Source organism: Brienomyrus brachyistius, chromosome 6 (genome assembly GCF_023856365.1).
Source record: "Brienomyrus brachyistius isolate T26 chromosome 6, BBRACH_0.4, whole genome shotgun sequence".
Classification (NCBI taxonomy): Eukaryota; Metazoa; Chordata; class Actinopteri; order Osteoglossiformes; family Mormyridae; genus Brienomyrus; species Brienomyrus brachyistius.
The window spans coordinates 10,146,515-10,160,256 of NC_064538.1; the positions used below are offsets into that span (position 1 = coordinate 10,146,515).

General features: G+C 43.2%; 1 protein-coding gene across 2 annotated transcripts; it reads left to right on the forward strand.

Annotated features, from left to right (window-relative positions):
• Window positions 1-289: 289 nt before the first annotated feature.
• Window positions 290-13,715, forward strand: LOC125744542 (sodium- and chloride-dependent GABA transporter 2-like). 2 transcript variants are annotated; one of them, XM_049016511.1, is made up of 15 exons: window positions 292-459; window positions 3,816-4,015; window positions 5,223-5,357; window positions 5,806-5,946; window positions 6,147-6,234; window positions 6,489-6,621; window positions 6,718-6,852; window positions 7,306-7,409; window positions 8,773-8,897; window positions 8,979-9,091; window positions 9,236-9,373; window positions 9,525-9,627; window positions 9,773-9,873; window positions 10,110-10,280; window positions 11,063-13,715. In XM_049016511.1, exons 2-15 carry the CDS (start codon window positions 3,820-3,822, stop codon window positions 11,192-11,194), a joined length of 1,815 nt encoding a protein of 604 aa, XP_048872468.1. In that variant the 5' UTR covers window positions 292-459; window positions 3,816-3,819; the 3' UTR covers window positions 11,195-13,715. The 2 variants fall into 2 exon arrangements, with proteins under 2 accessions (XP_048872467.1, XP_048872468.1); XM_049016510.1 differs by having other exon boundaries at window positions 290-459; window positions 8,773-9,091.
• Window positions 13,716-13,742: the final 27 nt, after the last annotated feature.

The following is a 13,742-nucleotide window of genomic DNA, read 5'->3' on the forward strand; positions in this document are numbered from 1 at the left end:
AGCTGGTTTTTAAAACTGTCTTATGCGTACTGTACTTCCAAACTCACTTTGCCCAGACTTGCACTTCTCCTGTTTTTTTACCCTGGTGACCATGTAAGCCGCCACAGAGGGTCCCTGTATATCAAGTGTAAACATTAATGCTTATGGAGTTTTAATGAGGGGTTCTTTGTGTTGTATGAGAAAAGTAAGGCCACTCTTTCAAAATGCAAACAAGTCCTGCGGCGGGGCGGGCTGCCCCTCCTCCTGCTCATACTGAAGGAGCATTGGCTGGCTGCGTTGCCCTGCCCTTTGGGCTCAGCACAAAAAACAGCTCTTACTAGCTCCCACATGGACACTCTTGCTGCTGGAGGGAGTGAGACGGGAGACGAGGAGCTGAGAGGAAGAGAGACTCTACATTCGTCTCGACTTTAGTGCCGCAGCAGACCAAGCTCCTCACACCACATAAGCTGCCTCCTGAAGGTACCCGGTCTGTTATTTCACTTTCTGTTTGAACTCTTCTCAGGGTTAGCAGGTGTTTTCCTCAGTAATTTTGACTATCGTCCCTCACCTTTTATGGGAGCTTTACTAGCTAGAAAAGGCTCCCACAAAAACAAGCTCTGGGGGATCCTCTCCCCCCCTGCTTCAGTAGCTGCTGTGTTTTTTTTTTTTTTTTTGCACAGTTCCTTTTAGTAAAATGTAGGCTAAAGGTCACAAGCTTAGACGCACTTCTGTTGCCGGAGCATGTGCATCCTCTCTCTCAGCAGCCGTACAGCTGTGTGTTTAGATGTTAAACGCAGCCAGTTTGTAGTTGTTTGCTTGGTTTCTAGAAGAGCAGTTTTTGGTATCAGCAGTTGGACTGGTAGGCAGCTCTAAGCTACATGAATGTGACATGATTTCAGATTGTAGGAATTAATTTCACTCCAGAAATGCAATAATGCAGGGGGGGTTGCCAAGAAGGTCATGAACTAATGACATCACTGTTATTATAAACCATTTAAAGACGTATGATTATATTCAACCCTCATCACATCTTTTATCTTTATTTAGGCAAAAGTAACTGATTTATTTAGATTTGTGTGGGAAGAAAATTCTAGAACATTCTGAAAAGTTTTCAACAGCTCCTTAAATGTCATTCAACCCAAAGCAAAGTTCATAAAAGTACTTGTAACTGTATGAACTTTTCATTACATTTAAATACAGTATGTTTTTGTACCGGGCTGCATGGTAGTGCAGTGGTTAACACTGCTGCCCTGCCCCTGTAGGAGCTGGGTTTGAGTCTCCGCCATGACTCCATGTGTGGAGTTTCCATTTTTCCCCGTGTCATCGTGGGGTTTCTGCCGGGGATTCCAGATCCCCCCCCCCCCCCCCCAACAATCCAAAAGCATGCTAAGGCTAATTGCCATTAGGTCTGCATGTATGAGTAAATGGTATGTGAGTGTGTCCTGCAGTGGGTTGGCGCCCCATCCTGAGTTGTTCCCTGCCTTGTGCCCATAGTCTCTGGGATAGGCTATGGACCCCCGCTACCCTGAATAGGATAAGTGGTTTGGGAAAAACGGATGAATGTTTTGGTACCATTTAAATATTGGCATGCGTAGGATGTTGCGAGTTGGCTTGTTATAGTTCCTACTCCTCAATCTAGCTATTTTGTACTTCTGGTTAATAGAGGAGGATTTTCCACTGTTCATTGATTAGAGGCTGACCTCACTGGGTTAAAGGTATTAAATCATGGGTGAGCTGTAGCATGATGGACTGACTTCCAGAAGAAACATCTTGGGCAGATATTAGCTAAGCAGAATTCACATCCATGACCCCTGATTCTGTGTGGCATTACTGGGTTACCTGGCAATCCACTCAGCACAGTGCCAACATTAATTTTAAGATAGCTGTATCCAAACATAAATAGCTATACATAGAGTTAACCGCGAATTATCGTCATTATTTATATTTCTAATCTATATGGGTGGGATAAAGTCTTTGCCCATGCAAGTGCCTGTTTCTACTTGTGTCTACAATGGCAACATTGAGAGCCAAATTATAACACAAAGCTGACTGTGCCTGCCTACTCTCACACTCTGCTGGGACCACCCTGTGGAATTTCAGTATTTCTCTATGTTGGCTGGCAATCAGTCCTTTTGTTGACCCTCAAATAAATGTAGACCCCAGTACGAACTGAGCTGGTACTGCAGATCTGTATATGTTGCAGGTTGTAGAGAGCAGTAGTGCAACCCCGGAATAGCTTTTCAGAAGATCTCTGAAGCATCTCTCAAGGATTCCTCTGTGAACTTTGAGCTGGTGAAGCCACTGGGCAGTGACCAACCCTTTCTGTATTGAGCCAGCTGGCACCAGTCCTAAGCAATGTCCTGGCCATAGGTTCAGAGGTTTTGCCCCTGTTGCTGATCGGATCAAACCGTCACAGTATTCAGTCATCTGGGGCTGTACTCTTTCAGAACTGCTAGGGGTGACTGTAAATGATTTTAAGTCAGCAACTTCTCCGGTGAAATATTAAGTTCATCATAAAGTTTGAACATTCTTGTTACATAATGCATTTATTCATTTGTCAAATCATCTCTAAAGGTCATTTTGTCCTTTTATTTTGAAGTTCCTACCACGTTAAAAGCCAACCTGTCACCCTTATAGGGATAACAGTCATAGTGGTCAGAAATAAAGCAGATGGACATGAATAGGAAAGTAGGTGAAAGGGTGTTTATTTTAAACTGTGAAGCTTTAAGCACAACACACTATCAGTTTACACAGTTACTACATTTGAACAATGGTAATAATATTCTCTAATTGTGGAGAATTGTTAAAAAAATTTCATTAGGCAACACCAAAGGAAATTAAATGTGTACTATTGTGTACATTATACTTCAATATGCATTTCTTTTATAATATAATATAATATAATATAATATAATATAATATAATATAATATAATAATTGGCTAACGACTGACAAAACTTTACTCAGTGTAACACATATGAAGTTAAACTGAAGTCCGAGAAAGTATGTGCTTTTCAGGGGCAATTCTAGGATTTGACCCTTGGGGGGCTCAGCCCACTGAAGGAAGGCGACCCCCCACGGTGAAGTTTGCTGAGCTGTGCTACTATATAAAATACGGGACAAATTCCTAAATGGTTTAAGAAAAACTATTTTCCAGGGGGGCAAAAAGGGGGGGGCTGAAGCTCCACTAAATTGGGTCTAGGACCCCCTGTGTACCACCGCCATTCTTCCTGAAAAACCAGTTTGACCAACTTAAGTGGTCAAGCTGGTTGACGAAAGCATGACAGTTGCCCTGCTTAAGGAACAGTGTATGTTTTCTCATTATGGTTTGAACCCATGCAGCTAAACCATCAATGAGCAGCAAAGATTGGTACAAGACCAGCTAAGACCAGCTAAGACCAGCTAAGACCAGCTAAGACCAGCTAAGACAATCTAAGACCAGCTAAGACCAGCTAAAAACAAAAAGTGCATTCAGACCATAGACTGCTAGAAGAAGAAATGTCCTTTTCACAATTATAAGGTATATACTGTAATGTTATCATGCAGAGTAATTTTGAAATTAGAAGTACAACAACACTAGTGGGACTTAAGTGAATTATATTCATTTTTTTGCATGGCACAATTAAGTGGCCGCTCAGAGCAATGCAGACGTTTAGTGAGTTTCGATTTTTCCAGTTAATTGACTAATCTGTACAGAAAAAAGGGTCTTAAAACATCTTACAGGCAAACCATGAGTCTTAGCAGGTCTAATCTAGTACATTGGAACGGCAACCTTAGTGCCCACAATATGATAAGTGAAATTCAGCATCATAGATGTACATGGTTGTTGCCCTCAGGAATATGAAGAAAAAGTGCAAGCTGCACCTGCAGTTCAAACTGGCCGACCAGGATAGCAGCTTGGCGCCTCCCTCTCCCAGTCCCCAGGCGCGGGGTCAATGGGACACCAAACTGGAGTTCCTGCTGGCTGTGGCGGGACAGATCATCGGCCTGGGAAATGTGTGGAGGTTCCCATACCTGTGCTACAAGAATGGAGGAGGTAAGCAGGAACCCCAAAGAACACGGTTACTGTCTTCAACGCCATGTGGATATGATACTCTGTGAAAAAATGTTTATGATTGTGAAGATCACAAATAAAGAACGTATGAGAGATGGTGTGGTTCTGGTGGAGGTAGAACGCTTGGATTGATGGGGATAATATAATATTAACAACATTGTCTTAACTGGTGATATTTCTTTAGAGTGTAGTGTGAACTAGGTTTTGCTGGTAGTCTATGGGCTTGGACCAGAATCCAGCCAAAAATAAAAGACAGGGGGGAGAATGGATAAATATTTAATATGTTAATCATTTTATTTTACAGAAGTATCAATAAATTACAGTATTACAGTAAAGAATAATGACGGTGGGCTAATCCATGACAATAGAAAGAAAAGCACAAGGTGTAGATTGAAATGAGGGTGGTTCTCCTACAGAATCATGGCATTGAACTGCTAATCACATGAAAGGGGAAGGAGGCAGCGCTGACAGATTAGCTTGGAAACCATTTTCTACTGTTTGCTATAGGAGAGACTAAGTAAATAGCACTTACATTTTGAATATGAAAAGGATTATCTCCAAAAACAGATCAGCTATGAGGCCCGCTACTTTCTGTATTCTTATTTTTGGTATAGCATTATATTTGCAACAGCATCCCCTGAAGGGCATAGATTTGGGTAAGGAGAGTAGGGATCAAGTTCCAAGTAACGTAGGTGTTTGGGGGGGGGGGGGGATTAGCATTGATTTGGTGCCTGTCGTTGCATTGCATTTGCGTCCTTGCGTCTTGTGAACAAAATGATTGAGCAGTAAGATAAAATCAGTAAATCAAATTAGTGCAAGTCCACTGAAGACTTTAAAAGGTGAGAGGAAGGACCAGCTTATGAACCATTAATGCCAGAAATAGTGTCTTCAAGAGATTTTTATGCTGACTGTCCAACACAGCATAACTAATGAAAGGCCAGTGCCTTTCTCGGCGCAGTTTGTCATCCATCCTACACTCCTACGGCCTGATAATTAATTAACTTCTTGTGAAATATAAGAAAGTACTACATTCTAGATGTGCAACACTGTGCATCTGAAAAAGTTGGAACATTTGATGCACATTTCTTAATTGTGGATTAATTGCTCACCTCATGAAATGCACTGTAGTATTTTGACTATAGTTAATGTATGATATTTGGAAATGAAGTTACCATGCTTTTCTCCCCAGGGGCATTCTTCATCCCATACGTTCTGTTCCTGTTCACCTGCGGCATCCCCCTCTTCCTGCTGGAGACCGCCCTGGGCCAGTACACCAGCCAAGGGTGCATCACCTGCTATAGAAAGATCTGCCCCCTGTTTGAGGGTAAATATTTAGGGTAACCAAAACCAGTGGATGATTTTGTTTGTTGTAAAACCAAAATCTTAAAGGGGCTTTTGACAGATGAGCTCCCCAAATAATAGAATCTAGCCCTCCATGCCTGCCCTTACATACCAACAAGCGCAAGATCTTGACGAGTTTTGTGGTGAACTTGGATCCAGTTTTCCAGCATCTGCTTTTATAGTTATTTGCAGCCATTTCATTGATATTAATAATTTATGAATGACATGAATACATGAATTGAAATATTAGTGTTATATATTGATTTTAATTCATCCATATGCTTTTTAATCAAATGTATCATTCCAAGGTTCTAGAAGGTAGTGCAGTAAAAGTTTAGATTTATGTACTGATGAAGGTGTTCCTTGCATACTTTGTATATGTTCCCCACTCTCTGTGCTTAGACATGTGTGTTTTTCTCCACCATCCACAGGATTAGGCTATGGGAGCCAAGTAGTGGTTTTGTACTCCAGTATCTACTACATCATTATTTTGGCTTGGGCTTTCTTCTACCTCTTTTCTTCCTTCAGTTCTCCACTCCCCTGGTCCACCTGTGGAAACTTCTGGAACACAGGTATTAAAAACACTGGTCATTATTGATATATATATCTACTACATCATTATTGAAACACTACAAGTGGAACACAGGAAATCCTGGTAGCTCATTCTTCTTGGAGCCTTTCAGAACAGTATGAGGGGACTAGTGCCACATAAAATGGAAGGAATTGTTAACCATAGCAATGACTTTTCCTGTTTTCTATCTGACACTTTCAGCCACCTGTGTTGATTTTGAATTGAAAAACATATCGAAAAACTGGACATTTGCCGAAAACGCTACGTCACCAGTGCGGGAGTTTTGGGAGTGAGTTCAAAGAAGCATCGCATCTCCAGCCACAGCCGTGCAAACTGACATGGCGAGTGGTAGTGCTTATAATGTCAACAGAGAGACCACCGATAAGTGGAAGGTCATAGAGGTACCAGGGCTTGTGTTTAGGAAATTGTGGGGTCACAGTATGCATTGTTCTGCTGTCTCATTTCTGTGTAGGAAGGGAAACTAACATGACTGTCAGAGTGCAGATAAAATTGTTGGCCAAATGCTGCCATTTTCTGCTCCAGGAGACGAGTGCTGAACATCACAGACAGTGTCCATAACCTTGGGGAGATAAAATGGGAGCTGGCTCTGTGTCTCCTGCTGTCTTGGATCATCTGCTACTTCTGCATCTGGAAGGGTGTGAAGTCTACTGGAAAGGTGAGGGATCTCACCCCCCCCCCCATCCTTAACTGGACATTCCTACTAGGAATCTGTCCAAAAAACTGTACTTAAGGATCAGTTCCTGTCTTTCAGGTGGTGTACTTCACAGCCACCTTCCCCTACGTGATGCTGGTGGTGCTGCTGGTTCGGGGGCTCACACTTCCTGGAGCAAAAGATGGCATCAAATTCTACCTCTACCCTGATCCTGCCCGACTCACTGACCCTCAGGTACTGGTGGATAGAACTAATGTATACCAAAGTCATCACTGTGATACAACAGCGGATTGCTAAAACACATATAATCATTATACACTGAGAGCTTAAGATATATAAATAAAATGATAAATAAATCACACAGATGCATTTAGACAATTTTATTGTTCAAGTCTGTGCTGGAGCCATCACAGGAAGACTCTGGTATATTTTTCATATGTGACACTGTTCTATGTTCAGCTCCACTCCGCAGTACAATGTGATTGTGCTAATACCAAGACAGAGGAGTATGAGCAGAAGCAATCATCTAGTATTATTCCAGCCTTGATAAAACAGATTCTTTATACTTGCTATCTTTAATATCTTTTACCGCTGCAGGTATATGTGGTTCTTTTTGTGCAATGGAACTGATTGCATCCATTTGACTTAGCAGGCTTGGTAAAACCCTAACTTTTTGCTGGGCCTTAGGTATGGATGGATGCTGGGACACAGATATTTTACTCCTATGCTATCTGTATAGGCTGCCTTACAGCCCTGGGGAGTTACAACAAGTACAACAACAACTGCTACAAGTGAGTGCAGCGTGGAGTATGGAAAGGAGGGCGTTTGCAGCAGGGAGTATGGAAGGGAGTGTGCAGCAGGAAGTATGGAAGGGAGGGCGTGTGCAGCGGGGAGTATAGAAGGGAGAGAGTGTGCAGCAGGCAGTATAGAAGGGAGGGAGTGTGCAGCAGGCAGTAGAGAAGGGAGGGAGTGTGCAGCAGGGAGTATGGAAGGGAGTGTACAGCAGGGAGTATAGAAGGGAGAGAGTGTGCAGCGGGGGTATGGAAGGGAGGGAGTGTGCAGCAGGGAGTATAGAAGGGAGGGAGTATGCAGCAAGGAGTATAGAAGGGAGGGAGTGTGCAGCAGGGAGTATAGAAGGGAGGGAGTGTGCAGCAGGCAGTAGAGAAGGGAGGGAGTGTGCAGCAGGGAGTATGGAAGGGAGTGTACAGCAGGGAGTATAGAAGGGAGAGAGTGTGCAGCGGGGGTATGGAAGGGAGGGAGTGTGCAGCAGGGAGTATAGAAGGGAGGGAGTATGCAGCAAGGAGTATAGAAGGGAGGGAGTGTGCAGCAGGGAGTATAGAAGGGAGGGAGTGTGCAGCAGGCAGTATAGAAGGAAGGGAGTGTGCAGCGGGGGTATGGAAGGGAGGGAGTGTGCAGCAGGGAGTATAGAAGGGAGGGAGTGTGCAGCGGGGGTATGGAAGGGAGGGAGTGTGCAGCAGGGAGTATAGAAGGGAGGGAGTGTGCAGTGGGGGTATGGAAGGGAGGGAGTGTGCAGCAGGGAGTATAGAAGGGAGGGAGTGTGCAGCAGGCAGTATAGAAGGGAGGGAGTGTGCAGCGGGGGTATGGAAGGGAGGGAGTGTGCAGCAGGGAGTATAGAAGGGAGGGAGTGTGCAGTGGGGGTATGGAAGGGAGGGAGTGTGCAGTGGGGGTATGGAAGGGAGGGAGTGTGCAGTGGGGGTATGGAAGGGAGGGAGTGTGCAGCAGGGCGTATAGAAGGGAGGGAGTGTGCAGCAGGGAGTATAGAAGGGAGGGAGTGTGCAGCAGGGCGTATAGAAGGGAGGGAGTGTGCAGCAGGGAGTATAGAAGGGAGGGAGTGTGCAGCAGGGCGTATAGAAGGGAGGGAGTGTGCAGTGGGGGTATGGAAGGGAGGGAGTGTGCAGTAGTTAATGAAGGACAATTTGGTAGCATCATTATTCTTATATGCCGTATGTATCTACAGCCCAGAGTATAAGCTATAAATTCTGAGCCCCTTTGTAAAATGTCCCCCCCCACCTGCTTCACTGTACATTAACTTTAGTTATTCAAGGGCCGCTGAGTAGTGTGGTTCCGTGAAGCTGCCAGGTATCCATGCCGCTACTGTACCCCAAGCACAACTCAGCTCCTCTTTTGTCGCAGGGACTGTATATACCTGTGCCTTCTGAACAGCACCACCAGCTTTGTGGCTGGTTTTGCCATCTTCTCAGTGCTGGGCTTCATGGCATATGAACAGGGAGTGGACATCTCCATGGTGGCTGAGTCAGGTACAGCATGCCGCAGTCATAACCAGTGCTCAGACATTGCATGCACACTGTCATCTCTTCTGCAATGCACTTTCCACACAGGCCCTGGGTTGGCGTTCATTGCATATCCTCGAGCAGTCGCCATGATGCCCTTGCCCCAGCTATGGGCTATCTTCTTCTTTGTCATGATCATCTTGCTGGGCTTGGACAGTCAGGTGAGGCATTGTTAGGACATCCATAAGTCAGCTTTCCCAATATTCAGTCCAAGTAAGCATAATGTACATTTGTGCTTGCTTGTTCTCTCTTTAATCTCACAAATAAACATTTTGTATTTATTTGATTATTCTTCTCCTTTTTAGTTTGTAGGTCTAGAGGCTCTCGTTACTTCCATTTCAGACATGTACCCTGCCTTCTTCCAAATTGGACACCGTCGAAAACTACTTCTCCTAAGCATAAGTGTGGGATGTTTCCTCATTGGCCTGGTTATGGTCACAGAGGTGAGAGGTCATCTGTAGAGGTCTATAGTGCCCCTTCCAAAAGCATATAGGACCTGTTGAACCTGAGTGAACTGCTTGGAGCTGAGAAAACTTCTTTGCAAGTGTCCACCGTCAGCTGTTGTTTAATAATACTGTTACTTCTCGCCCATAGGGTGGCTTGTACATTTTCCAGTTGTTTGATTACTATGCCTGCAGTGGAATGACCCTGCTGATTTTTGCCATCCTTCAGTCAATATGTATCGGATGGGTGTATGGTAAGCTAACAATAAAAAGGCAACTATATCCCTGATACAAATGAGACAAATTACCGTTTTAAGACTCTTACCCCTTAAAGTAACTTCTTATGTTTTCCTGCGGTTGCCCTGAGATGTTGATTGTAGCTTTGTCTTTTCTTGACAGGTGCAAATCGATTATACAACAACATTGAGGATATGATTGGTTATCGGCCACTGCCTCTGATTAAATACTCCTGGCGCTATGTTACCCCACTTATCTGCGCTGTGAGTATTTGCATAGCTGGGAATGGAGCTGTGAATGCACACACACACACACACACACACACACACACACACACACACACACACACACAGCACCTGATATCTACTCCATTTGGTGTCCAGGTGGACATTGTTTGCTCATCCCAAAAACTAGAAATCCATGACATCACCATCAGTGTTGCCTTGAGCCCTATTGCATAATTATTACCATTCTGTCTCCCTTCATTTCTGTCTTTTAGGGCACCTTCATCTTCTCCCTGATCAAGTACACCCCCCTCAAATTCAACAATGTTTATGAGTACCCCTGGTGGGGCTATGCCATTGGTTGGTTCTTCACCCTCTCTTCTACACTCATAGTGCCTTTCTGGATGGTATATGTCATGATCACCACCCCTGGATCGATTCGACAGGTACGACCATTTGCACACCAAACAGGGGTTTTCATTCTTTCTTCTATCATGTATGAACCCTTTCTTCTATGAGTATGAACCCATGTTCTTCTGGTATCATTTCAATTTAAAAAATTAAAAACTTATTGAATAGCCACTAAAGTAGGTAAATACATTATGCACTAAACTTTTAACTCAATACATGTGAATTGAACCTAGACAGCTACTACCTGGGTAACACTTTCTTCTTAACTTAGTGACTTATCTATAAAACTTAGTGACTAATCTATAAAATAATTTTTAGTTTGTGGGAGTTCATAGATGGTTTGATGGGTTTTAATCCCTGTTTATAAAACTGCTTTAGTAATTGAAAATGGGTAGAACTAGAACTGGCACAGCCTTCCAAAAGTTTGACTAACAACATACAGTACATATCACCAGGCTAACATATTAACAGACTGGCCTGTAGAGAGTATAGCTGCCAGAGGAAAATAGTCATTTATACAGGTCATTGCTGTGCTTTGTATGATGCTTTTCTGCAGCCTGGCTTAATGTACTGATGATCATCTAGCTATGAACATTAACAAACTGGCAAGGAAAAAAAACATCAGTGCAATGAAATAAATAGTGAAATCATCCATAAATGTCCTTTAATTATTATTTACAAAGATTTATAATGAGCTTTGGTAAAGATCTTGCAGGCTGCTCTCCGCCTATGGGCAGTCTGCTCGTACGTCTTGCACCACTGACAGGCTCCTCATCCAGTAACCTCCGCTGCTGATGTTTTCCTTTCTTTATCCCAGCGGCTCCGTGCTCTCTGCACGTCAGCTGAGGACCTCCCCCTCACACGTGCACAGAAGGAGGCACTCTTCCCCTCTCAGGACCAACCTGGAAAGCTCCCTGGATTGTACCTGCGAGACATTGGGCCAGTATAGCCTTCCCCGGGCAGCCTCAGAAATCTCAAGTCTAGGGAGCAGTCTGTCAGTTTGTGGCGTGGCTCTGCACTGATGCCGCCGCCTTTGAGGAAAAAAGGTGGCCAAACGTTGTATTTTACTTGTTGAACTAATATTGTTAAGAAACTGGACTGTCTTTTACACCTGCTCTGACACTGAAGTGTCATGGACCAGCGGTCACTCATTGGATGTTGCCGGGATGTAACTATGGAGAACTTCGTCAGTAGGTGTGATGCACAGAAAAACGCAGGGCTGTTCAGTCCGCTGACCACCGATGTTCACAAAAAACAAAAAACCTAAACGAATAGTCCTGGCAGAAGTTTGCTCCTTGTGTTGTTATTCATGTCCCATTAACTCCATGCCTTTTAGCAAACATCGAAACAGCCCGTCTTCTAGGTGATGATTGATTTAGGGGTCTGGACACGCTATCTTGCAAACTCAACCCCACTTATCTGCCTTTTGTCATAATTCACTTTTTTTTAGAGAAGTTCATTCAAACATTTCTAGTTTTTAGTGTATTAATTATACCGTATTCATAACATGGTGATAATATATTTTAATAAAAATTGGTCCAATCATCATCGTACTTTGACCACCTGTGATGGTGTGGCATTTATGAATATAAGCTAGTCGATTTAATTTTCTGCAGAGGAGCCAGAAAAGTAATTTGGTCATTACATGGTGAAACACAACAGAAATGGTGCTATCCGTGTTACTTGCGTCAAGCATGTGGAATATCTACCTCTGTATGTATTTTTTTGAGAGCCTGGCACGTGGGGCTGGCACGTCAGACCTGCTCTCTGATTGGTCTACCCAGTCATGCCATTGTATCGACCCACCCCACCAACTACGGATGTCTAACCAGCCTATGCGCCCCAGACATGAACATGGCAAAGGTTAATCCGTAGCAAAGCTGTACGTGCCCTTTGCATGCGCTCCACGCTTCAGAATGTCTTACCTTGCTTTTTTGCAGAGAGTGTGTGTCTTAACACAGGAGTTCAGTATGTGACTTTATGTATTCACCACCCATAATGCCTGAAGAGCAACAAATTGTTCAGATAGTTTTTGATTTTAACAAACAAATGTTACCTAAAACATCATAGGAAAAATTACTATCACAGACAAATATTTCTCTAATTATGGACAGCCCAAGTCGGCTTGCACATCATCCCCGGTATGGAACACTATGGGTGCTGCCAAAATTGCATACTTGCACAGAACCCTACTACTCAGCCATTAATGCAGTATGTACTGTATCTATGCAAGAGAACAGTACGCATGCTTTAAGATACACTGTGTCCGGCATCTTGTATATTACCTGACCCAGATGTTTACCAGTGACGAAGCTTGACCCTTGCGAATGTTAAAAACGGATAAAGACAAATAAATGAAAAAAAATAATGTATTCGAGTCAACTTATGTAGCTGGGTATTGTACTTAAATTTGTATAGAGGCAGCACCTAGTCCACCCTCCTGACAAACATTTCTTAGCAAGCAGCATTCTTAGTCTCTGATTGCAGCTCCAGTGGCCATCTGAGTACTGTTGGCTTACTGTCTGACCCATACTGAGGATTCAGACATGCTGCTCATGTTGCATGCTATATTTCGCATACTACATAGCAAGCAAGAATGCAATTTCGAACATACCCTATGTCTTTGACCACAGTGGTGTCATTTACATGGTATCAGTGAGCTAATTCAGTGTCTGAGCTGAAGCCAATAGTTGTGGGATCAGCAAGGATAATTGTAAACTAAACGAACTCACAGATGCCCCCATCTGTCCTACTGTTATTATGGATGTCATATTTACTTTGCCTTTTGGCTTACTTGTCACCAGACATCCTTGGCATAATTACAGTGTAGGCATTTGTTCCATATAGCAAGCGTTGCCTTAAAAATGCAAAGAATGTATAGCATCTGTATTATCAAAAAAATGTGTAATTTATTACCTAATTGTTGCACATTTTTGTATATACTTGTAATCCATTCCCTGGATAACCAGGACATGCCCTTATAAGGTAGTTCTAAAAGAATCACGTTTGTCGTTCATATAGGTGTTTTTTTTTTTTTTTGGACTTGTTTGCTTGTTGTTTGTTTGTTGATGCAGTGGGGCCTCTAAGTCAGCTTTCTAATCCCACAAACATAGCAATGTCATAAACTGCAGGGGATGCAACACTGATCTGTATCTCCCTCATAATGTGACAACACCTCTAACTGGTGGCAGATTCGAAGTCTTTAAAGCACCACTGTGAGAAGCATGGCGTCACCTGCAAGATGCTCTTTTTGTCGCTTTTTAATTGTTTTTCTCCAGGGAAAGGCAGAAACAGCAGTAGCAACAGGATGAGAGAACTTTTGAGAAAGAAGGACTGAAAGCATACAGAAGGAGAATTAGGGACAGAGTTTATGTCGGTATTCCTATAATTCTGAAGTTTTACTTCTTTGTTGTTGATTTCGTTTCCTTATCACTGACAGAACTAAATAAGTAAATCATTTATTGTTTGCACATCGTCTGTGTGTCCTGTATTCTCCA